This window comes from Brassica rapa, chromosome A08, assembly GCF_000309985.2.
Source record: "Brassica rapa cultivar Chiifu-401-42 chromosome A08, CAAS_Brap_v3.01, whole genome shotgun sequence".
Taxonomy (NCBI): Eukaryota; Viridiplantae; Streptophyta; class Magnoliopsida; order Brassicales; family Brassicaceae; genus Brassica; species Brassica rapa.
Window position 1 is genome coordinate 4,670,035 of NC_024802.2, and position 25,780 is coordinate 4,695,814.

A 25,780-nucleotide genomic window follows, 5' to 3' on the forward strand; every position below is an offset into this window, starting at 1 on the left:
TGATTATTTTATTTGATGGTAGAAGCATTTTTACTTTTTTATTCATTTATTTGAACATTTAATATATTTTTAATAAATGATTGTGTTGAAAATATGACTCTAAAATTCATATAATATGATCTCAAACAAAATAATTATGTTTTTTGGTATAAAACCGAATAAACCAAAAACCGACGGTATATAAACCGAACCGAACCGAAGTAAATATGGATTTAGAATGGTAGTCATATTTTACTAACCGAAATACCGAAAACCGAAAAAAACCCAACCGAAACCGAACTGATATCCGGATTGAACACCCCTAGCTGACATGGAAACAAAGAAAACAACGAAAAAGATCTTTATACAAATCTGAACATAAAATTTTCAAATACTTTGAGAGGATCCGATAATTGATGACTGTATATTCTTTTCTGATCTGATATAATTAAACGAAATATGTTCAATCCATACAAATATTTCTTAATCCATATTAGTTTTTGAATTTTCTTTTCTTTTCAATACAATTGTTTGTTGTAATGTACCAAACTATCAATGTATTGGATCTTTAATACAATTAGACAACATTATAATTTTTTTAGTTTTAATTTAATTTTATGAAATCAATCATTGTAAAAATTACACATTGTATGGTAATTCAAAAACTTACCTATCTATTAATATGTTTCAAATTTATTTAAAAGTATTAGATTCTTTATAAAAGGTCCTTTTAAAAAATTAGATATCTTATAATAAAAATTTATATGTGCATGATTTACCAGATCCGGTTATCTACAAAGAAGCTGCTACAAGACAGGTTCCTATTGGGAAGAGGAGGAACAATAAGATTCCTAAGCATCTGGGGTGAGAGGCAACTAAGAAGGAGATGGATGGTTTTACCAAGATAGTTTTGAAAATCCCTGATGATGTACCATTCGATGAGGCTTACTACACTCATAATCTCTGGATATTTTTCAGAAAGAGAGTAGAGAAACAGAAGAGGACATCGAGTGAATGTTTCATCAACTCATAGCCCTTAAAAAGAGAGATGCAAAGCTGAAAAAAAAAGGTGATCCTGGCAAGTTCGTAGTCATGTGCACTGTTGCAGGACATGTATACCAGAATGCACTGTGTGATACATGATGTTCAGTGAGCATTATGTCTAAAGCAATGGCAGATCAACTTGGGCTCAAAATTGAACCTTCTAAGGACTTATTCACTTTTGTGGATTGTTCTAAGGTAAGTTCATGAGGATTAATCAGAGATCTTGAGGTACTAATTGGAAATTCTTTGACCCCTGTAGTTTTCACGTGATGGATATCAAGATAGGATGGAATACATCTCTACTGTTTGGGAGAGCTTATACGGCTAATGTAGGAGTTGTTTGCAACATGCAGACAAACAAGTTGTGTCTCACACTTGTTGATGGGAGCGTTTTCTATAACCATGTCCAAGTTCAGGGAGAGCACACATCCTACATCGAGCTGGGTGATGACCCATGATTCATGGCAACCCGTCACTGTGATTATGGACACGATGATGACGAAGTGTCAATCGACACCCAGACCGCATTGATCGATACCACTTCGATTGCAGAGCAACTCGCAGCTATGACATTTGAAGCCGCCACTTCTCCTCTTAGAGCAACCCTGTCACGATTTGACGTGCTCACACCAGATGAGTATGAAGTTTACAAAGACAAACCTTCATACTTAACCGGTAAAGTTGTTATTTTTGGTGGCGATTTCAGACAGGTATTACCGGTTATACCTGGAGGAGGTAGATCAGAGACTATTTTGGCGACTCTGAATTCATCATATCTTTGGGAGCATAACAAAGTTTTGAAGCTAACAAAAAACATGAGATTGCTTGCTGGTCTTAGTGATTATGCAGCAAAAAATCTTGAGTCTTTCTAAAAATAGATTTAGATTTGGAGATGGAAAATAAGTCTGCTTTGTAACAGTCAAGTTGAAATTGACATGCCCTCGGATTTGTTGATAAAAAGTAGTGGAGAAGATCCTATTCAAACTATCGCAAAAGAGGTTTATGGACAATCTTTTCAGAAGTCAACATATAAGGATTTGTATAGACATCAAACCATTCTGATTCCCACAAATGATGAAGTGGATAAAAGAAATGATTACATCCTTTCAAAGTTGCCAGGTAATATTTTTTCATTATAAAAAATATTTATATGCCACATACTAACAAAATTTCTGGGTTTTTGTTATTGTTTCACCTCCTGGAATTCGAACCCCGGCTCAGAAAACAATAAGCCTCTGAACACACGTTGTGCTACAACATTTTATCTATCATGTTCTGTAAAACAATATTTAAATTTACTAGATACAAAAGTTACTCCTACTCTTCTTCTTTTTCTGATTTTCTATTAACTCGCTAGGATTTGATCTGCTGAACATAGCGTCTAGCGCATTTCTGAACCTCGGATGTAACACAATATCTCTTTGATTGGAGATGAAGCATAGTGGAAATGCGAAAACAGTTTGGCCTTCACTTGTATAAGAAGACGATCTATTTTTCTTAAGATAATATTGAGTAGAAAATAAAATAAGCCTATGTCTTTGATTCTTAACCACGGCCAACGTTAGATTTTATATTTTTTTTCATTTTGACATGACTTTTTGTACATGACAAATTCCATGATGAATAAATCTTTTCGAATCTCAAAGTTCGGTCTTCTAAATATGTTAAAATGATATCAATCACCTAGGTGCAAAGGAACTTGAGATATAATCAGAATTAAAAACCAAGTTAAAACAAAAGGATTTAAGTATTACAATAGTTTAAGCTGTCCATTTCCTTTTGTCTCAACATGATAATGGTCTCCCAAACAACTAACTGGAAAGTACATAGAGAGTTTAGCTTTCTTCACCATCATCAGTAATGAACTTTCCATTACCAGGATTAATGGCAGCAGCGAAGAAGAAAGCAACGTTTAAGAGGACGAGTGGTTCGATATCTTGAATTGGAATACCAGTCTCAATGTTGAGTTGAGCCAGTGCTCCTTTCCCGGTTATAATCTCTCCTATCAATGAAAATGCTATTCCCAACTGTGCCAATCTTCCTACGAACAACTCGTTCGCCTTCGTGAACCCAAACAAAGGACCTTGACACAACCAAACAACAAGCATTTACGGATTAGACTACGGTTCAGTAATATCAAATTTGCATCTTAGGGTAATACGGTTCAGAACCTTGTTCTTTGAGACCGAGGGCAGAGCGAACGCCTTTGCCGGGAGGAATGACGGCTTTCTCGAGTCCGGTGGGAGGATCGTCGACGAATTTTCCTCTGTCTCCAAGAGCTCCAATGGCACCCAACAGAGTGAACAATATGAAGAAGAGAAGCAATGGCTCTGCTTCGTAAATCGGTATTCCTGTCTCCAAATTCAGCTGCGCTAATATCCCTTTCCCAGTCAACGCCTCACCTAGCAACGATGCCTATTCATAAACTCAAATTTCATATCAAATGTTCTTCCTTGTAACAAAAGTATGTGTGTAACAGAGGGGACTTACAGCGAAACCGATCATAGCAACACGACCCACAAAGAGCTCGTTCTGCTTCGTGAATCCTATCCCACCAGACGTTCCGAAGATACCGTCTTCAACCTTTGGCTTCACTTTCTCAACCTAGAATATATAAAAAAATCTTACCATTGCCATCATGACAGGAGATATGTTTCTTGTTGAACAAGTAAAGGGTCTCTGAATACCTTTTTGGGAGCAGCTTTGGTTTTGGGTTTGAAGATAGCGAGAGGAACCAACGATGGTCTTCGAGATGGTAGAGTAACCGGAGAGTTTCCGGAGAGGAAGAGATGGTGAACTTTGGGCTGAGCCAGAGGGTTCTTGTTCCTCAAGAAATGGTTAGCAGAGATGCCGGAAGTTAGCAGCATGGTTTGAGCCATTTTTGTGTGTTGCAACAAGCTGCTTGTTGCGTCTGAGGATGAGAGAAAAGATCAGTCAAGTGTTGTGGTCTGGAAGTAAAGAGATTAGGAGATATATCAAGGAAATCTGTTGACGGGCTTACAGTGCGTCCACGTCTCCCAATTGTCCTTCCTTTAGTCTCTCTGTGGAGATAATGTTTTCTGTGGCAAGAAAATAAATAACTAGTTTCTTTCTTATTTTCCTCGTCCACTATTTCTTTCTTATATAATAATTATTTTGCAAATTTTCTGTACAGTCAATAATGTGCCCTTTGCAGAAAGAAAAAAACAAACAAAAACAATTTAAGGTGATGACCAAAAACCAATTTAAGGTCAACAACCATTTATGACGAACTAAAACTAGAGTTCCCCTAAAATCTTAGTTTTCTTCAACTTTATTTTTTCCACATTGAATACTACTTTTTACTTTAAATAAAAGAATAATCACTTAGATTTTTCATGGAAATCATATTTTCCAATTTCAACAGTTTTAAAAAATTTCAGGTGGTTCAATATAAAAGAAATAAATTTCCAGGTTTGTTCTATTACTTAACTTTTGACTTTGAGACCGGACTCGATCCCACCGAGAGACGGGTTTAGAAGCGTTTTCAATCGAGAGCATAATATTAAAAACAGGAAAGAAAACTTTTTGAAGGGGCTGAGACGAGAACCCGATACAACCAGAAGAACCTCACCTAATCCTGATCAACATTGAAGGTTGAGAACAGAACCCGATTTCCAAGAATTTCAAAAATGAATTAGCAGAACGTCCCGAGTTTAGTGGATAGGCGAAGCTAATTTTAATAATACATTGACTTGGAAACTTTTTTTTACATTTTGGACTTGTATTCTGATCGATGACAGTACATTGACTTGGGAACTTTTTTACAATTTGGACTTGTACTTGAACTAATATATTTAATCTTTAGAGAAAAAAAACTTTTTGAAGGGCCAAATTTTCGTTTTTCTTCATTATATTAAATGTATTTAGTCAAATTAACTTAACGTACTTGAGAAATAAAATAAAATTCAGTAGGGCTACGTGATCCGTACTATCATACGCGGCACTGATCTCACCATATATAATTTTGAACGTTTTTGTAATGCTCTGATCATCTACAGTTAATGGATCATTCATGCCTGTTCATTCGGCCCGTGGGTCCTGTCCCATGCAACAGCGGTGCTTTAAATTTGTGACACTCATTTGTTATATTTACTGACTCTGCAATTACCACATGACGTTTTCCTGTACTTTGGTCTCGCTTGCATGATATCGCGAACCAGTTCCCGGTAGTTCATCCATTCTTCTACTACTCCAGCTCAAACACTCTTAACTTTGATGACATAGATAGCCAAATCAATTATCTTAAGCCTTTCCACATACACCAGAAATCGGGATGTTACAATTCACTCCACTCACAAAGCGCAATGCACCCGTTGCACACCATAACAGTTCTCAAGATGCCTCTCGGGTCAGAACCGAGATGGTTATCTAGCTCTGATACCACTTGTAAACTTTCCGACCGTCCACGGCTAATGGACCACCCATGCCCGCTCACTCGGCCCGTGGACCTCATTCCATGAGAAGTGCATTAATTTTCGAGAGACTCATTAGTCATGTTTACTGATCATGCAATTACCACATGACATTTCTCTGTGTTTCGGCTTCACTCGCAGGATATCGCGAATCTTTCTGATAGGTCACTCATCGTTTTACTGCTCCAGATGAAGCACACTTAACTCTGGAATTCTAAACGAATGTGTGCCTGAAAAAGTAAACGTAATTTGGTAACATAGATAGTCAAAATTATTTTTCGTAAGCCTTTTCACGTATACTAGAAATCGAGATGTTACAATTCTTTTGCACACAACTAATTCATATTATTTCTTAGCTAGCCTAATATTAATCTATGGGATTTAGGTATACGTCCTAAACATATATAAACAAATTTGTTTAGTTTCTGAAAGTCTTAAAAATGATTTGGAATGTTCTAACGATTTGTGTCAAACCTAAACTGACTCAAAATTTATGGTAACGATAGAGGATCCACGTCTAACGATAATATTGTGGCACTAAAAGGAGTGATTAAGAGAAACAAAAAAAAAAGTGATTAGAACTGTATTTTTAGGATGAGTTAAATCCCTTTTTAATCAAAAAAAAAGAAAAAGACAAAAAAAAAAAATGAAGACAAAATACATCAAACATAGTTAGTAAAATAAATTACACGGAATCTAAATAGTCGGAGGCCACCTGATTGAAACTGCCACATTCAATTCAAATAAAAAAACACTCGTACATTATTAACACACTAATAGACTGGTGAAAGCTAACTTGCCACCTCGCACAACATTCCAAAGGGAAAATAAGTGGTGTAAATGACGTTTGGCTAGTTCAATAACTAATTTAGTTGTCTCGATGTAAAATATGATTTGTAGTATTGAACATAACACCTCAATGTCATCACAAAATAAGCGGCATTTTACAATATTTTATATGGGCCTTACTTAATTTAGAATGACTTTATTTTGGGCAAACCCTCACAGCATCACAAAATAAGCAGGCTTGTACAATATTTTCTATGGGCCATAATTAATTTAGAATAACTTTATTTTCGGTAATTCATATCGGTTTAAGTTATTGCTTTAATCAATAACCTCGGGTTCTCTAAAAAAATGTGTAGTATGTCAATTGTTTATACCAAACCTTGGTAGTTTTCGTAGCTTATTGCATATCTGTTTGTGTATCTCATGTATAACATACTTATATCTCCCGATTTGGTTTACATTATTGTGTTATTATTGTGTTAGTCAGACTAACCAGTTCAGCTATTTTGGATTTTTATTCATTCGTAGTTAGAAAAATGAATTTATCGTTTTTTTTTTGGTAAAAAAATGATTGAATTTATCGTTGCTTAAGATCATTCTAATTTATTTACGATCTAGAGTTTAGTATTTTTTCTTTTAGTTTAGGTTTAAGATATCCCATTCATTTTTTTTTTGAAAAATATAATGTTAAGAAGTAGTTACAATCGGTTATTTGTTTACTGATGTGCATCCCCTAAAATGAAGCGTGGGATAAAAAAAATACAAGTTGTTACACACATTAACTGCAACTGAGTCCAAAAAGGCACCCAATGCAGAACCTAACCTCATCTGCCAATGTACATGATCTGACTGTTGAGATTGCAATCTGAAATGCACATAGTTGTAATAAAGGACATATCTTTCATTTCCTAACACTTCCATCACTGAGCAAGAACTCTATATCTCCTCGACTCATATGACAACTGCAGATGCAACAATAAGATGCAACAATACACAACAAAAAAAGTCGATTTTGAACAGAAAAAAGTTGGAGTATTTAACTTCGTAATTGTTCGAGTTTAAACTACAATTCAAAATAGTATCCCACCACTCAAAATCATGTTGGATCGCTCTCCACCCGATGATTGCTTTCTTTTCCACTGTTCATGTTTGTTGTTTGGGGAATCATTGAACACACATTACATTCTTCTTCCTCACCGCTTGATGACTTCTTACGACCGTACCACCACTTCCATTGCTTCTGAAATTACTTGATGACTTCTTAAGTTTATTTTTCCGAGAACTGAAATGTCGTCTTCTTTAGTTTTTGTACACAACCCAGAAATTGAAAATAAGATTTCTCAATTTCAAAATCCAATTATGAAAATCAGTAAGGAACCACATGACATATCTGGGTTAAAGTTCATATTGCCTTGGGTTCGTGATTACATTTAGAATTTGTGTTCTTAGTGTTTTCTTATAAGATAGTACAGGAAAGACGTTGTATACTTATATTTTAAAAGATGTGAACATTAAGGTGATATTAATAATTACATTAATGATAGTAAAATTAAAGATAACTAATTTCCAGTGGAACGTCCAAAATGAAATATCACACATGAAATAAGTCATGACTTCTGTTTTAATATATAAGATGCAATCTTGTGTCCTACATAACTCTGATAAAGAAGTCCAAAAGGTATTATTTACTCTGACACAAACAAATTTAAAGGTGTTGCTTACAAAATTTATAGTATTTTTTCTAAAAAATGTGATATTATTATTAAAAAATTATGCAACCTCAAATTGTTTATGCAATATATGCGTATTATGATATTTAATTAGTTCTAAAAACTGCATGTACCAATTTTATTAAAATATAGTTACTATTTTTATCTACAGTACAAAAGTTATATTATGTCCATTTCGTTAATTACATAATAATCAATAAGGATATTAATAATAAATAAGTTTTAACTATAAATATGAATTTCATTTTTATAAAACAAAATATTTACTCAGACACAAACAAATTTAAAGGTGTTGCTTACAAAATTTATAGTATTTTTTCTAAAAAATGTGATATTATTATAAAACAATTATGCAACCTCAAATTGTTTATGCAATCTATGCGTATTATGATATTTAATTAGTTCTAAAAACTGCATGTACCTATTTTATTAAAATATAGTTACTATTTTTAGCTACAGTACAAAAGTTATATTATGTCCATTTTATTAATTACATAATACCATATTCATAGTACCACTTTTCATGTTTACACTAACCACTTTTACCCTCACTTTTAATGAAGGGTAAAATACAATTATACCCTTACGGTTAACTAATCTAGACTTAGGATTTAGAGTTAAGGGATGGAGTAGGGGTTTTGGAATGTGAAATTTATGATTCTAATAAATATATAAATACTTAAAAAATATATAAAAATTTTTAAAAAATAGTTTCAAACATAATTGTCGTTTTATTTTTTATTTTTTTTATTTTTTTTATTTTTTTATTATTTATTTATTTTTTATTTTTATTTAAATAATGATTTATTATATATATAAATAATAAGAGCATAAGAGTCTTTTACCACTTAATGAAGAAGGTATTTTCGAAAATGTCTCATTAGTGGTGGTAAAAATAAAAAATTGTACCATGAAAGTGGTAAACATGTAATTTCCCCAAAAACATATTAAATTTCAAAATTGACCTATTTATTTAAAAAATACTTTCATTTAAATTAATTATTAATTACCATTAAAAGGTTAAAATTTGCAAATAAAGTAATATTTTTATACGAAATAAATTTATCAGCATATGTTAAACTTGAATATTAACTATATATTTTCAAAAATCATATTTTGGAAAAAACAGGAAGAATAAAAACTCGCCTATGTGGTTTATTTTATCCTTGTCATGATTAATAGAAGTTAGAAGGTAAAGATAAGAAGCATATCCCCCCAATAAAAACATATTAATTTGGAAAATTGACCTATTTATTTAAAAATACTTTCATTTAAATTAATTATTGTTTATCATTAAAAGGTTAAAATTTGTAAATAAAGTAATATTTTTATACGAAATAAATTTATCAACATATGTTAAACTTGAATATCTATAACTATATATTTTCAAAAATCATATTTTGGAAAAAACAGGAAGAAGAAAAACTCGCATATGTGGCTTATTTTATCCTTGTCATGATTAATAAAAGTTAGAAGGTAAAGATAATAAGCATCTTAGTGAGAGAAAGTAGATCTATTCGGCTCCGGCGTACGGCCGGCGCGTGAGCGAGCGTGCCGTCGCCGGAACCGTGGTCCGTCCGTTTAAAAGTTTTCCTAGTGCCTCACCTTCGTATCCCCCCCACTATCGCCTTGTCTGAGCTGTAGATCCGGCTTTATCTATGATGCATGGAGGGTTCTTGTCTGGAGTGAAGACGCGGTCGTGGGGAAGGGTTTCTGCGGTGGAGAGGAGGCTTTTTTAGATCAAGGTTCGACTCCGTGAGGGGGAGGCCTTTACAGCTCCGTCGTCGTCGGTATTCTCCGGGAGGTGGAGGCTGCGTTAGCTCCGCCGCCGTCGGTTCATTTTTGTCGGGAGGGGGAGGCTTACTGAGCTCCGTCGTCGCCGTCTTGTTTCCGGAGGGTGGAGGCTACTATAGCTCTACGCTGCCGGCTTGGTACCCGTAGGAAGCTTGGGTGTTAGCGGTGAAAGGTTGGTTGGGTTGTGGTTCTTGTCGGCGGAAAGTTGAGTTTGTGGTTTCGGGTTTACTCCCGAGAGAAGAGTAGGTGGTCCTGATGAGAGCGCGGTTTGTCCGATGACGCTTTCGGTGGAGGACCATCGGTGAGTAAGGTAGTTCGAGGCGGGTTATGAGATCCGGCGAAACGAAGGTACGGTGAGGTGGCTCTGGAGGCGTTTCGAGGCGGAGACGGTCAGGTCGAGGCGGTGTGCGACGCGTGTCGATCCGAGGGCGCAGATGCTTCCACGTGTTCAGCAGCCAGCTTCCTTGATGCGTGTTTCCAGCCGACGTCGTTCGGGCTCGTATGGTTTGGGCCGCGGGCCCGTTTTAAATGTTTAGATTGTAGCCGTTAGGCTTTTGGGCTTCTACGCCTTTTTATTATGTATTTGGGTCTTGGACCATGTTTGTTGGGCTTGGCCTGGTTTAATAATAAAAAACAAACCTTTTGGCGAAAAAAAAAAGATAATTAAGCATATCCCCTAAGAAAAACATATTAAATTGGAAAATGTCCTATTTATTTAAAAAATATTTTCATTTAAATTAATTATTATTTACCATTAAAAGGTTAAAATTTGTAACAACATATGTTAAACTTGAATATCTATAACTATATATTTTCAAAAATCATATTTTAGAAAAAACAGGAAGAAGAAAAACTCGCCTCTTATTTTATCATGATTAGTAGAAGTTAGAAGGTAAAGATAAGAAGCATATTAGGTCTACAGGTATATCTTATTTTCTAAACAGCTCTTAGCTTCTTTTTCGTTTTCACATTATATTTCTGTTGACATAATCAAATCTCCAACATATTTAATAGAAAACCACGCAATTGACATTTTCAAAAAGAACCGGAGGAAAATATTATAACGAGAATTCAGTTTCAGTATCTGATAAGATCCGGTAAAATATATTTTAAAATCTATATGCAGCGCACAAATAGGTTAAGAGAAACGCCCGTCTATATAATCCATTCCACAAGTTTCATTCACACACACTCAACAATGAAAAGCCTCATCATCCTCATCGTTGCTCATTTCTGTATCATTGTTTCACCGACCACAACGATGGGAGGTTGGCCAAAACCTTCAGAAGTCTCTAATGAGGAGAAGCTGGTGAATACCGGCCAAGCTCAACCCCATTTATACGCTGGTAAATTCAATTTTGGAGATTCCAAAGTCTGGAAATGTACCTATAATAACGGATCTGGAGTGGCCATTTCTATTAGTTACCCTTCACCTCCTCAACCCCCGTCACAAAAGCCTCCAACTCCGTCGTCTCCTCCGACTCCTAAGATGGCTCCGCCACTACCTAAACCCTCACCTCCACGTCCATCTCCGAAGAAGTCTCCTCCACCTCCTAAACCCTCATCTCCGCCTCCAACTCCAAAAAAGTCTCCTCCGCCTCCTAAACCATCGCCTCCGCCTCCAACTCCAAAAAAGTCTCCTCCGCCTCCTAAACCATCGCCTCCACCGACTCCTAAAATGTCTCCGCCATCACCTACACCATCACCTCCACGTCCAACTCCAAAAAAATCTCCTCCTAACCCATCATCTCTGACTCCAAATGAGTCTCCTCCACCTGCTAAAACATCAATTCTGGTTAGTATAATTTTGTTAACTTCAAAGATATATACTTCCTCCGTTCCTAAATAATACATGTTTTAGAAAAATATTTTGTTTCTAAAAGATCCATATTTTATATTTTCAATGTATGTAATAATGAAAAATTGTAAATTTCAAAAACATTAATTGTGTTTACTGAATTTTAATTGGTTAAAAATCATAGGAAATAGCTAAACACAGAAAATCATACATTTATTATCAAAATTTTAAGTGTTTTCTTAATAAGTGTGAAAATTCTAAAACATAGATTATTTAGGAACAGAGGGAGTATATCTTAAGCCCTGTAAAAAAAATATATATATATATATATATATATATATATATATCTTAGTAATATCTTATTTTATTTTCTTTTTCAAAAAAAAATCAGTTTACCCTTATCATTTTTTACCAAAAAAAATAATAATCAGTTTATTTGATACTTGCTCGTTTCAGTCAATATTATATTTAGACATAATGCATAAAAACTAATATAAGTTACAAAATACTTATCATAATTTTTACCAAAAACATACTTATCATAACCATGTTTATATTAGTGATGAAGACAACAATCAAATAATTAATCACTTATTATAAGCACAATTAAAGAACAACATCTAATATTTTTTTGCAATGGAATATTGAAAACATCACTTCAAATTAAAACTTTTTCTGGCCAAAAAATCTTTTAATATCTCTAACGATGATGAATATTATATTTGTCGGCGTATTACTGTTGTCTATGAGATAGATATTAATCTAAAACCATTTTACTAAGATTTCTGCCTTTAATATTTATTTTTTAGATCATTCACTCTCCACCACCGCCACACGAACCAATCCCAGCACAATCCCCTCCAAAAGAACCAACAACGCCATCAACTCAATGGCCTCCTTATCGGAATTGGAATCCGTTAGGTCTTTAGTCTTGTAGTTTTGGTTACTTTTCAGAAAAGAATAATAAAAAGTTTCTTCCTTTTCACATTTGGTACTATTATACTAGGTGATAATCCGCGCGCATGTGCGGAGTGAAGAAATTTAAATAGTTTATCACTTTAAATATATAAGTATTGAAAAAGTTGAAGTCATAGAAAAAATATGACATTTTATATGATAAAAAATGCTACGGAATTGTGTATGTCTATATAAATTAAGTTTCGATTTTTTAAGAAAAACTTGTGTATTTGCTTTGTTAACTTGAAGTGGTCCTGAAAATGAATCTCTAAGAAAAGAAAAAAATGCTATATAAAATAAATTATGAAATAAATTATGAAATAAAGATAAAAGAAACATTGGCAATAGAATTATTGTTTATCGTAAGGATGTATTGAGAAGGAGAAGGTGGTGAAGAAATGTAGATAGAATGCCTTGTATATATATATACAAAAGGCGTGAGGATATGGTAAATAATGATAGCCAATCGTCATCTTTATTTTTCGTCTTGAAAACTAATATTGATTGTCCAAAACTTGCCGTAATCATGTTTCGTAATTCAAATACACAGCAGATTCGATGGACTATTATAAGAAACAATTGGTCAACGGAAATCAATTTAACTCAATCAGTGTCGATGAAAAAAGACATGTATGATTCTATTGGACTGTAATTTTTCATTATCAAATTGTATAATATTAATGAGTACGTTTAAAACATGAACTAGTGTTATATTTAGCTCAAAACATTTCTAATTCGACTGCAATTTTGTATTACCAAAATCAAATTATATTAATGAGTACGTTTATGATAGGAATTAGTGTCATAAAATGCTCAAAACATTCCTAATATTAAATATTATGAAGATAATTCTTTTGCTTGCAAGTAATGCTAATTGACAATGTATAATCGATCTTTAGAAAGTCCGGGTCGCATGAATAAATGCTATAATTGCAGAGCGTTTGGATCACTGGATGGCATTGTTGATAGGTTTCAACAGGAAATGATATTATTTTATTCACATTGATATTTGAATCATTTTAGGAAAACTGTATCTGGTGTAATTTAAACACCTGACGTATGGTAGACAGCTTTGAAGTACATGCATAAAATAAATCTTGAAGCATGAGAACTGTGTAAAATAAAATAAATTTGCTCCGATTCATACACATTATATATGGGGTCCTCCTCGTTCTAACTTTTGAAGATGTATGGTTTAGTATTTCATATTTAACTGTGTAAACATTATATATTAAGTTTTAAAAATCTTCTGAAGAAAACATATTAATTTGAATAAAATCTTCTTGACATATATGGTTTTTCAATATTAAAGTAAAAAATAGTATTTGTGATTTAAATAAATATAACCACATTTTCGTTTATAAAGATATGGTTTAAATAAAATATTCTGAGCAAAACATATTAATTTGAATAAAATTTTCTTAACAGATATGGTTATTTCAATATTAAAGTAAATAACTATGTGTGTGATTCAAATATCATAGAAAACACATTTTCGTTTCTAGACATTATATATTAAGTTTAAATAAAATCTTCTGAGCATTAATTTGAATAAAATCTTCTTAACATATATGTTTTTTTAATATTAAAGTAAAAAATAGTATTTGTGATTCAAATAAAATAGAACACATATTTTCCGTTTCTAAAGATATGGTTTAAATAAAATCATCTGAGCAAAACATATTAATTTGAATAAAATCTTCTTAACAGATATAGTTATTTCACATTAAAGTAAAAAACTATGTGTGTGATACAAATCTCATAGAAAACACATATTCGTTTCTAGACATTATATATTAAGTTTAAATAAAATCTTCTAAGCAAAACATATTAATTTGAACAAAATCTTCTTAACATATATGTTTTTTTCAATATTAAAATAAAAATAGTATTTGTGATTCAAATAAAATAGAACACACATTTCCGTTTCTAAAGATATGGTTTAAATAAAATCATCTGAGCAAAACATATTAATTTGAATAAAATCTTCTTAATAGATATGGTTATTTCAATATTAAAGTGAAAAACCATATATGTCATTTAAATATCATAGAAAACACAATATTCGTTTCTAAACATTATATAATAAATTTAAATAAAATCTACTAACATATATGGTTTTTCAATATTAAAGTAAAAAAAGAATTTATGATCCTAATATCATAGAAAATATATTTTTCGTTTTTGAAGAAAACCATTTTTGTTCCATTGGCTAACTTTTGTAAATTGTTCTTCAGCAGATATGTTTTTTTTATTATTAAAGTTGTCTAATAAATTTTATGCTTATAGAATATCATTTTAAAAAATATAAATAAAGTCATGACTATTAGACAAATCGTGGTTTGTCATGCAACTAAACCATGATGCATTGGTTTTGGTTGAACCAATCAAACAACCCGAATTTAAACTAAGTTATAGATCACATTGCATACACGCCAACAAACATGTTATGTAGTTGTAAATAAAACATTATGCTAAGCTACAATTAATGAATAATGGCAAATACTGTAATAAATCTAGTAAACAGAAGATATTTAATTAGAGAGGGTGAGAATAAATATGGTGTTGACACCTAAGAAATGACATTCTTGTTAATACCACATGAGCTAAAAGTTAGTTTCCTCTAATGCTCCTATTTTAATAAGTAAGAGATATTGTCGCAAATGCAGATAAACAACAAAAGAAAAGAAGAAGAGTACTTGCACTCATTCTTGAAATGATATTTCATTAAATGATTATAAATTTTCTTTTAGCTGATAAAATAAAATGGGTTAAAATATATTGGATGATTGTACCGTATTGATATAATCATCTCGACTTATTTTTAATGTTGTGGGACACTTTACTTTTTTGCAACATTTTTATTGTCTTATGTGGATATCTTACCCATAATCATGTCATTTCTTTTGAAGATATTATTTTTTATACAATATATTTTGATCCGCGGTTTCAAAGTGCATAATTAATTTTTATTTAAAAATCATTTACTAAAAATTAGAAATTTTATACATCCGTATATTTATAAAATATTTTTCTTTAAAATATATATGTATATATATATATATAATTTAAAATTTATATATTTATAGTTTTCTAAAAATAACAATTCATTTATATTACGCACCTCCTATTAATTTTACTTATATTTTCAAGCTTTTAATTTTAATAAGAATTTATTTTTAACTTTTTACATTGGTCAAAATATATTTTATTATAATATAAATTAACTCTATATCATTCAACCCGTCCCATACTTAATAACTATTTACATGTTTATGATATGATTTGCAAAAACTGTAATTGTAAAACATAATCTATAGTATAATGTACCATGTAATCAAATCAGTATTAGCTAAATTTAGTATTGTACTTTTATCAATTTCAAATATACTGAATTATCTTTTAATATACTAATTTAAATCTCTATATTAATATACAAAATTACTTCTTAGTTTAAATATCTTATTTAATATTTTGTTTTAATAAGTTGAAATGTGTTATAAAATTCATGAATATATGCTATTTTGTATATGTAATTATGTTAATTTTATAATTTATAAAATATTTAATAAATGGATTAAGTTACTCTACATTTATTAATTTGTGTAGTAATTTAATTATGAATATTAAATATGTATATATAAATATTATAGAAATGTTATTTCTTATTAAATAATTCAAAACTAAACTAACATTAATTTATAATAATAGTCAATATTAATTAAGAATTTTATTATTTAAAAGTAAATATTAAAATTATATATTTACATTTTAAATAAAAAAATATTATTAAAATGCATAGTAGAAATAATATTTAATAATATCATTTTAGATTTTTTATTTTGAAAATAATAATATGATATGTTAAATTATGGTATATATTTAATAATAACTAGGTTGTTTGTAGGAGAAATAGGAGGAAGTTAAATAAATGTTTGTCCAACTATGACTTTTTGTTAGTAGATTTTTAGTGTTTATGTTTTAAAAGTATAACTTTAAATTTATCATGTGACTGATAAATTAAAAATATTGTCCAAAATGATTCAAAATGATAATTAAATTTGGAGAGAAATGCTCTTTAAGAAAAACTTTGTGAAAATGTGTCTAATTATTTCATAACACTAGCGCTACTTCTTATGTTTCATTTTCTGTTTTAAATTCTGTCTATATAAGTCTACCTTATGTCTTCCAATACTCTAATCTGCCCATGGCCGGTTTACTAGGGGGGACAAGCGGTGTGACCGTCCCAGGCTCAAGCCAATGTTCCTCCTTATAATAATAATAATTAAGAGGCCCAATTCTTTATAAATCTAAATTTTTATATAAAAAATATAAATATAATAAATAAAACTGAAAAGGACTCAAAATTATTTGAGATATATATAGTTTTATTTTTATTACAAAATATAGAAAATATTGCTAATTAAGTTTTAAAAATATTTTAAACATTATCTGCATATTAATGTTAACCCCTTTCTAACCTTCTAATTATACAATTAAAAAATTTTAAAAAACAAACTAATTAAAATAAAAATTTTAAGTATTATTGTTATTATTTATTTACATTTAAACAAAAACAAAACTTAGGTTCACCTCCTAGGGTGAACTTTTAAATTCACTTTTTTTTATGACCAATCAAAGTGCAACGTAGATAATTAAATAAAAATATAAAAATTATTTAAAAATAGCTAAAAAAAAGAGTAACACAAATTTTAACGGTACCAATACCGCCAGCTAAACTCTAAACCCTAAATTTTAAATTCTAAACCCTAAATTTTAAACTTAAACTCTAGACCCTAAACCTAAATTCAATACCCTAAACCCAAATCCTAGACTATAAACCCAAACCGTATATCCTAAAACCAAAACTTAGACCCTAAACCCTAACCATAAATCCTAAACCCAAAACATATACCCTAAATCTAAATCCTAGACCTCAAACCCAAACCGTAAACCCTAAACCCAAACCCTATAGCGTCTAGGTTTAGGGTTTGGGTTTAGGGTTTATGGTTTGGGTTTTAAATCTAGGATTTTGGTTTAGGGTATACGGTTTGGATTTAGGGCTTAGGGTTTGGGTTTAGGGTATAGATTTGGGTTCAGAGTATATGGATTGTGTTTAGGGTATAGAGTTTGGATTTAGGATTTAAGGTTTAGGGTTAAGAATTTAAGATTTAGGTTTTACGGTTTAGCTACCGGCGTCAATGTCGTTAAAATTGACGTTATTTTCTTAGCTATTTTTAAATAAATTTTTTATTTAACTATCTACGTGGCACTTTTATTGGTCATAGAAGGTGAGGTAAATTTAAAAATTCACCCTAGGGGCGAACATAAGTTTTGTTCTTTAAACAATAGATGCCAACAGCAGCAAAACCTCCTCAAGTATCTTTGCCCATCGTGGAGTCATTACGATAATCTTCTCTGATGGTTGTTGCGTCAGCATGAGCTCGTTCAGATTATGATTACCTCAAGCTCCTCCTCATCAGTGATAGCGGTAAGTCACCTTCTTACTCACTCTCTACCTCTCTCCTTCATATGAAGTCATGAATAAATTAGCGATACACAAAATGTTCGACTTATTTAGATAAGGAGGACTTCCCTCCACTGCAACCTAGCCTCCTCCCACCATCTAGATCAACTGAAGAGGTGATGGACGAGCTGATAGAAGTCACTTATCAGTATAATAATGTGGCTGATCCTGTCGAAAGCGCTGCAAGAAAACAGAGAGTACTGAACGGAGAAGCCCATGGACTTATGGAAACTACAGCTGCAGCTATTTTGGAAACGGAGCTCTTGGCACAACTAGCTTATCTTGCAGCAAGAGCGGCAGAAGCACCTACTGAGGAAATGATGATACCACAAGACACAAGTAATTTCCCCCTCACAACAACACAACCTGCTCAGCAAAGCAAAAGAAGAGGAAGACCTCCAAAACAGAGGGATTTGCGCATCAGTCCCAAAGTCTTTAAGGGAGCAAGTTCTAGAAAGCGTAACCTAACAATGGCATCGGCCTCACCTGCAAACAAATCCGGAAAGACCTCTAGGAGAACTACTATTGTAGGTAATAGCGTTGCGGGCACCAGCTCGAATCCAACTCGACCAAAGACTCAGCTCTTTCCAGCAAGCAAGCGACAACCTTGGGATTTTCCCCGGCTGTTGTCTCCTCTTCCTTAGCGACTCTAAGTTGGAACTGTTGTGGTTTGGGAAATCCCATAACAGTCCAACGACTAAAGGAGATCCGGAAGAAGATCTCACCCGACATAATTTTCCTATCGGAAACAAAGAATGCTGATTCTTTTGTACTCAAGGAACTGGACTTCCTGACCTCGGATAAACACTTTCTGCTGCCTCCATCTAGCCCAAGTAGTGGAGGACTTGCGCTCTTCTGGAAGCCGGAGGTGGATGTCTAGATCCTCTCTTCATCACAGAACTACATTGACTCTCTGATCACCTATAAAGGAGTTTCTTTTCACTCAACCTTCATATATGGTGAGCCAGAAAATACACACTGACAGGCGTTTTGGAACCACATCACCACCCTCTCAGCAAATAGAGACACACCGTGGATGCTAACCGGGGATTTCAATGAAATCATTTATAATTCTGAGAAAAGTGGGGGACCAATCCGAGCAGAAGGTTCGTTCTCCACTTTCTGCACGTTCCTATCTAATGGAGACTTGTTTGACTTGAAGCACTTTGGAAACTACCTCTCGTGGAGGGGCAAACGACATAAGCATTTGGTCCATTGCAGATTAGATCGAACCATGGCAAACAGCTCTTGGCCTGATCTATTCCCATCGGGAAGATGCCATTATATGGAGTTTGAAGGATCTGATCACCGACCAGTCATCACCTATGTCGATCCAACAAGAAAGAAAGTGGGAAGGCTTTTCCGGTATGATCGATGCCTCAATAGTAACCCGGACATCAAAAACCTCATCAGAGAAACGTGGAATTCGATCCCTCACCTTTCAATGGAACGACGCCTCTCAAGAGTTAGGCAGCGATCTCTGCCTGGAGCAAGAAACATTACGCAAACAGCAAACTACGCATCGAGAAGCTGAAAGCGGACCTGTAAGCGTCTATGTCCGATAGCGTAGGGGACGACACACTCCTCTCTACCCCTAACCTCGAGCTTCTTAAGGCATATAAAGAAGAGGAAAACTTTTGGAGACAAAGAAGCCGACTTATGTGGCTTGCAGCCGGAGATAGAAACTCAGGGTATTTTCATGTAGTTTGTAAAGGGAAGAGAGCAAGAAATCGTATCACTGTGTTAGAGAATGCTTATGGGCTTGCTTTGAATGAAGAATCTCTTATTTTCAGACAATTTTCACATCAAGTGACACACCAAACTAACTGTTTGAACCAGCATCAGTTTTGGAACAAGTGTTTTCTCCATGTATCTCGGCTGAGACGAACGAGTGTCTGATCAGAATACCGTCACCCGAGGAGGTTCGAATTGCTATGTTCTCGATCCACCCCGACATAGCACCCGGACCAGATGGCTTCTCAGCATGTTTCTTTAAATCAAATTGGTCCTACAGTTGGCCCCATTATGACCAAGGAGACGCAAGACTTCTTCAGGACCGGCTCACTCCCAGCGCACATTAACGAGACCCATGTAAAGCTTATACCAAAGGTTCAGAGTCCAAATGGTTTCAGAATATAGACCCATTGCCTTAGGTAATGTGGTCTAAAAACTGATATAAAAAATCCTTACTCTGCCGCTCAACCGATCCTCCATGACATCATATCGAAAACTCAGTCGGCCTTTGTGCCGGGATGGGCGATTTCAGATAATGTTTTTATCACCCACGAGACTCCACACTTCCTCAAGATCTCCAATGCAACGAAGAACTGCTCAATGGCGGTGAAAACCGACATGAGCAAGGCCTACGACTGACTTGAATGAGACTTCATTCAACTTGTATTGACGAGATTAGGCTTTCACAACATTTGGACTTCAAGAGTTATGGCCTGTATTCAGACGGTCTCCTACTGGTATCTGGTTAACGATTCTATCAAAGGCTCGGTGCTCCCGTCGAGAGGTATCCGGCAGGGAGATCCATTCTCATTGTATCTCTTTATACTTTGCAGTGAGGTTTTATCGAGCTTATGTAAGAGAGCACAGCAGGTGGGGCTGTAGCTGGGATTCGCGTGGCCAGAGGCTCCCCTCACGTAAACCATCTTTTATTTGCCGATGACATCATGTTCTTCATGCATTCCGATGAGAAGAGCTGCGACACTTTCCACTTGATCCTTCAGAAGTACGAAGCGGCGTCTGGGCAAATCATCAATACAAATAAATCTTCTATCACCTTCTCTGCGAAGACAGCCCAGGAGACTCGATCTAGAGTCAAATCTCGCCTTGGTATTGCTAGAAAAGGAGGCGTAGGAAAATATCTTGGACTCCCCGAGCACTTTGGCCGGAGGAAAAAAGATTTGTTTTCCTCACTGGTAGACAAAATCAAGCAACATGCTAGTAATTGGTCCACCCGATACTTGTCGAGTGCCGGGAAATTGACTATGTTGTAGGCGGTTCTATCAGCTTTGCCCACACACACGATGTCGTGTTTCGAGCTGCTCGCAAGCCTGTGTAAGAGGATCCAATCGACATTGACAAGGTTCTGGTGGGATGGTAATTATAACAAGAGGAAGATGTGCTGGACTTCGTGGTCCAAACTCTCAAAACCGAAGCAACTAGGCTGTCTAGGTTTCCAAGACATTCAACTGTTCAACAAAGCTCTACTGGCCAAAAAGTCCTGGAGAATCCTAAGGAAACCGGATTGTCTACTTTCTCGAGTGCTACGTGGTAAGTATTGTCATAAGGCACCTTTCCTCACGGTTAAGGAGACTACAGCCTGCTCCCATGGATGGCGTGGCATTCTCCATGGAAGAGACCTCCTAGCAACAAATATGGACAAAGCAATTAGAGATGGGAACTCCACCAGAGTGTGGAAAGAACACTGGATAAAAACCGACACTCTGGTTTGTCCAATAGGTCCAGTGAAGGAGAATGACCTCGACCTCTTTGTCTCGGATCTCCTTTTACGTGGGACTAACGAGTGGGATCATCAGAGGATCCGGTCCCTCCTCCCCTCATATGCAGACCATATCCTTTGTATGAGACCGAGCCGTTTGGGAGCAGGGGACAAGTATGTCTGGTCACCCAATGCATCGGCTGTCTACTCTACAACGTCTGGGTATTTTGAAGCTGTCAAACAACAAGAGCTGGTGGAAGCGCGGGAACAACAAAATCATCAAGATCGCTTCCAGAACTTCAACTGGATTAAAAACGTTTGGTCAGTGAAAACAGCACCGAAAATCCAGATTTTCCTCTGGAACATTTTACAAGATGCCTTACCCTTGGGCATGGCTCTACAAAGGAGAGGAATCATGACACATCCAGTGACATGTGCTCGATGTAGGGAACCGGAGACTGCAGACCATCTCTTCCTCCATTGCCGGTTCGCGAAAAGAGTTTGGAGCAACGTACCGACAACCTACCCCCCCTCCCCCCCCCCTGTTTGTTTCCCACCTACTGGTGTTGCCATTAATATATTCTTTTGGGTGTGTTGGTGTATTTGGACTGCAAGAAACCTCATCATCTTTGAGAACCGTACTCTTGACCCAAACGATATCATTTTCAACGCCCTTAGACTAGCTCGCGAGTGGCAGGAGGCCCAACCGATTAAACACATCGAGACACGTAACCTTAGCAATCGAAGCATCCATACATCGACTGGTTTGACAACTCTGTATACGGATGCGGCATGGAGAGCTCAAGACAAAACTGCAGGATGTGGCTGGATTATATACACCCCACACTCAGAGGATGCAAGAAAAGTAGCTACAACAGAAATGTTTGTCGCAACCCCCCTGATGGCCGAGGCGCTAGCTGTGCGAGAAGCCCTACTACAAGTCAAAGCTGAACATTTATCCAATATCTGCTGCAAATCAGATAATCAAGTGCTTATCAAAGCACTAAACTCGAATCAACATCCTGTGGAACTTTACGGAATCAACTTGGATATCGAGAAACTAGCTTCATCATTTTCATCTATTGTTTTCTCTTATGTTCCTAGAAACCTAAACTTTGCTGCAGATGCTTTGGCAAAGTCTGCCTTGTATGCTTTGAACATCTAGCTCCCGTTTTTATTTTAATGAAGTTATTGGTCGATCAAAAAAAAAAAGTAGAGAATCTTCCCTCGTGCCTGTTTTTGCTATCTGAATTAGGATTTGTGCTTGTCTATGTTTGTGTATACACAGGTGGGGAGAATTTTCTTCTTACTGCATTTCTTGGATGATACTTTCAACACAAGTTTCACTACAACCATTAGGGACACACACACATAAGCCGTTGTGTTCGTGTCCGTGTGTTACTAAAATTTCCTATTTCACTACGATAAGATGAACTAAATGTTCATGTTGATGCAGGATGCCGTTGTAGCCAGTTCTGATTCTCAGTCCAGCGTTTCAACCAAACCTATAAAGGAACCAGAAGTTTTGCAGCCTGTGTGGTGGTGCCAAGTTTTCTAGATCAGCTGCAAAATCACATCAATGGAAAAAAACGCCTATAGAAGTTGAAATTGCAAAGGGCCAAGAATAAAAACATGTCCATGAGACCAGCCAAGCGTTTTTAGGAGAATGCCGAGAAAAAAAAAAGAAGATTGCCAAACCAAACCGCTTTGATTCTTATAGACAACTTTATAATCTTCTTTTAATATGGTTTTCTTTGATTACGATCAAAAAGTGATGAAGCTACATCTCACTCTTAAGAATACTTGTCTTATTGATTCTCATCAAAGAAGATGACTAGATGAGACTCATTTGGATTCTCATTAGTTTGTTTTCAGCCGTAATGTTAACAACTATTATATTGTTCTGTTTTGTAAGGAAGCGGCAAAGTAAACATATGGTGTTGTATCTTTAAGATCAAAAGTTGGTTTCTTAGCTCACAAGTAACTATTGACAACATGGTCAAGCACAGAGTCGACCATGCATAGAGTAGACATGTCACTGTTGTGTTTATGTTGGGAAATAACGCCATTGATCCTTTTCCCGCCTTTACGGCTAGGAGGATGAGAGAAAATGATGATGGTGGCAGCTCCTCCGATGCTTAACAATAGAAAGTTAAGAAAAGAAGAAAAAAGTTGAGGAAGAAGAAAATAAAATTTTTCTATCTTTGGAAAAAAAAGTTAAAAAAGAAATTTAAGAGATTTAAAGATTTTTAGAATATTCGGTAACCTTTTTACCTCAAATATTAATTACAAATTTGGAAGAAATCAAATTCTATCTTGCTTAGAAAATAGAGGAAGGCGATGTTCTACACTACCGGTAGTAGATGAATGAGAATATGGTAGAATGTAGATTCTGAAAAATTATACATCAGGTTAATGTTTAGATGATCTAATCTACAATATTGTAGAATATAGAAGAACACGTAGATCGAGAACTATGCAGTAGTAAATGGATTAATATTCGCTATATTACTTATTTTAAATCTGGTAAATTATTGTGTGTTTTAGTGGATTCCCAATTCTAAACTGTCGTAGATGATAGATTAGGTTTATTGATATTTTAGACCAATTTTGAAATTGTTTTTTCTAAAATAATTTCATCTCAAAAGTATCATGTCTTTTTTGGCTTCTCAATATATATATATATATATTTGATAATTTAGGTAATCCGGACACTCCGGAGGAAACTCGACTAACGCCTAAGTACACTTCCGCATAAGGCATTCTGGAGGGCTGCCTTTTTCATCCTATTTTAATCGACGGTGGCCAATAGGATTCGAACCCGGGTCCGTATTGGGGCCAAAGCTCCCTCAAAACTACTGAACCGTCCTCAATATATTGATATGCATTTCTATAAAATGTAAGGGTATGCAATATCCAAAAGTGAAAAAGTTAGTTTTATTAGCTGAGATCAGTTGTTCATTTTTAGCAAATTTCTCTTTTTATTTGACTTTCATGGCATGTGTAACTTTTCCATAAATGACTCGCGATTGGTGATATAGGCTAAAACTGGGTGGACTTACTACGTTCCTGGTGGGTTTTGAAATCTTTGGATATTTTGAGTTGCTGGAAGCTCCGATATTCGTATTAATGTTTGTGAAATGACAAAATTGAGATATGACATATATCTTCAGCCGCATATGAATATCTTATCAGTACGTTGTTAGTAGAGGGACTTAAGGTGTAATGTACTAGCACTTATATAGTGTGCTTTCTTTATGTAAAAAAGAAACATTAGCTTGATACATCATTAGAATAAACACTTAACAACATGTATTTAATTAATTACTAAACTTAACTAACAATATATATTTTTATATGGGTTTATATTTATACTATAATTCAAATATGGGCCATAACAGAAAAACAAGTTTATTAGTTTTATTCCCTGTTCGGAAATTCGCTAGACGCTGTACGCACGTTCGGGTTGGGCCTAGCGAGTTGTGAAAAAATCGGAGATTAATCGGGGATTAATCGGAGATTAGTTTTGTATGTTATTGTTATATATATAGTTATATCTATACGTTATCCAATTATTTAGCGTGGCCTAGCGGTTTGGGTGCCTATATATTAGTGTCATAACTCGGGTTCGAGTAAGGAAGGGGGCTTTTTTGCTGTTTTTTTACCTTCTTTTTAGTGAACACAAATTACTAAAATGTCCCTATCTTCTTCCTCTCGCCTGTCGAACCAGAAACCCTAAGTGCCGCGTTCTACCCCTGTTATTCATCAATTTTCAACCGTTTTCAATAATTTTTGACCCGATTATGCCAGATTTTTAACGAATCACAAGATTATGAGCATAAAATTTCAAAAAAAAGATTTTTTTTTGCTAAGGAACCGAGTTTTTAAGCGAATCAGACCAAATCGCCACGGCTCCTTACCGAATAGCGTTTAAACGGCGATTAAACGGGCAAGTCGGTCGCGTTTTAGAACATGAGTTTTATTAACTAAAGTAATAGATACTTAAACAGTTTGTAAAAATCGTTAATCTTACAAAATTTTTAGGGAAACCAAATAATGTAACACTAGGATAAGACTCGCGCTTTGCGCATATTGAGTTATATTATTAAAATATTAAACATATTGTACTGACAAATTTAAGATTTATATATGATCGAATTTTTTTTATATGTATACAATTTTTGATTGTTTATATAATCATCTATATGTTGGGTCGAGACATTTGGATATTTTTTTACTAACTTATTAGTAAATAAAATTTATATATTTCTGATTTTG

At 34.3% G+C, this 25,780-nt stretch overlaps 3 protein-coding genes across 6 annotated transcripts in view; 2 read left to right on the forward strand and 1 right to left on the reverse strand.

Annotated features, from left to right (window-relative positions):
• LOC103833097 overlaps window positions 1–25,780 on the forward strand; it is a 1,138,500-nt gene that overhangs the window by 535,944 nt on the left and 576,776 nt on the right. The window lies entirely within an intron of this gene.
• On the reverse strand, window positions 2,708–4,025 carry LOC103833131 (photosystem II 22 kDa protein, chloroplastic). Its single transcript, XM_009109231.3, has 4 exons — window positions 3,711–4,025; window positions 3,514–3,627; window positions 3,195–3,438; window positions 2,708–3,106 (listed from the first exon to the last, which is right to left on the reverse strand). The coding sequence occupies exons 1-4, from the start codon at window positions 3,900–3,902 to the stop codon at window positions 2,859–2,861; spliced, it is 798 nt and encodes a 265-aa protein (XP_009107479.1). The 5' UTR covers window positions 3,903–4,025; the 3' UTR covers window positions 2,708–2,858.
• LOC103833274 (extensin) lies at window positions 10,642–12,496 on the forward strand. Its single transcript, XM_009109366.3, has 2 exons — window positions 10,642–11,564; window positions 12,377–12,496. The coding sequence occupies exons 1-2, from the start codon at window positions 10,890–10,892 to the stop codon at window positions 12,494–12,496; spliced, it is 795 nt and encodes a 264-aa protein (XP_009107614.2). The 5' UTR covers window positions 10,642–10,889.

Excerpts from the sequence above, each read along its gene's own strand:
- LOC103833274 (XM_009109366.3), top strand. The coding sequence starts at position 10,890 with ATGCAGCGCACAAATAGGTTAAGAGAAACGCCCGTCTATATAATCCAT. Across the intron at positions 11,565-12,376 it reads CTGCTAAAACATCAATTCTG|ATCATTCACTCTCCACCACC; the intron begins GTTAGTATAATT and ends TTTATTTTTTAG.
- LOC103833131 (XM_009109231.3), bottom strand. The coding sequence starts at position 3,902 with ATGGCTCAAACCATGCTGCTAACTTCCGGCATCTCTGCTAACCATTTC. Across the intron at positions 3,628-3,710 it reads CCAAAGCTGCTCCCAAAAAG|GTTGAGAAAGTGAAGCCAAA; the intron begins GTATTCAGAGAC and ends TATATATTCTAG. Across the intron at positions 3,107-3,194 it reads CCTCGGTCTCAAAGAACAAG|GTCCTTTGTTTGGGTTCACG; the intron begins GTTCTGAACCGT and ends GGTTGTGTCAAG.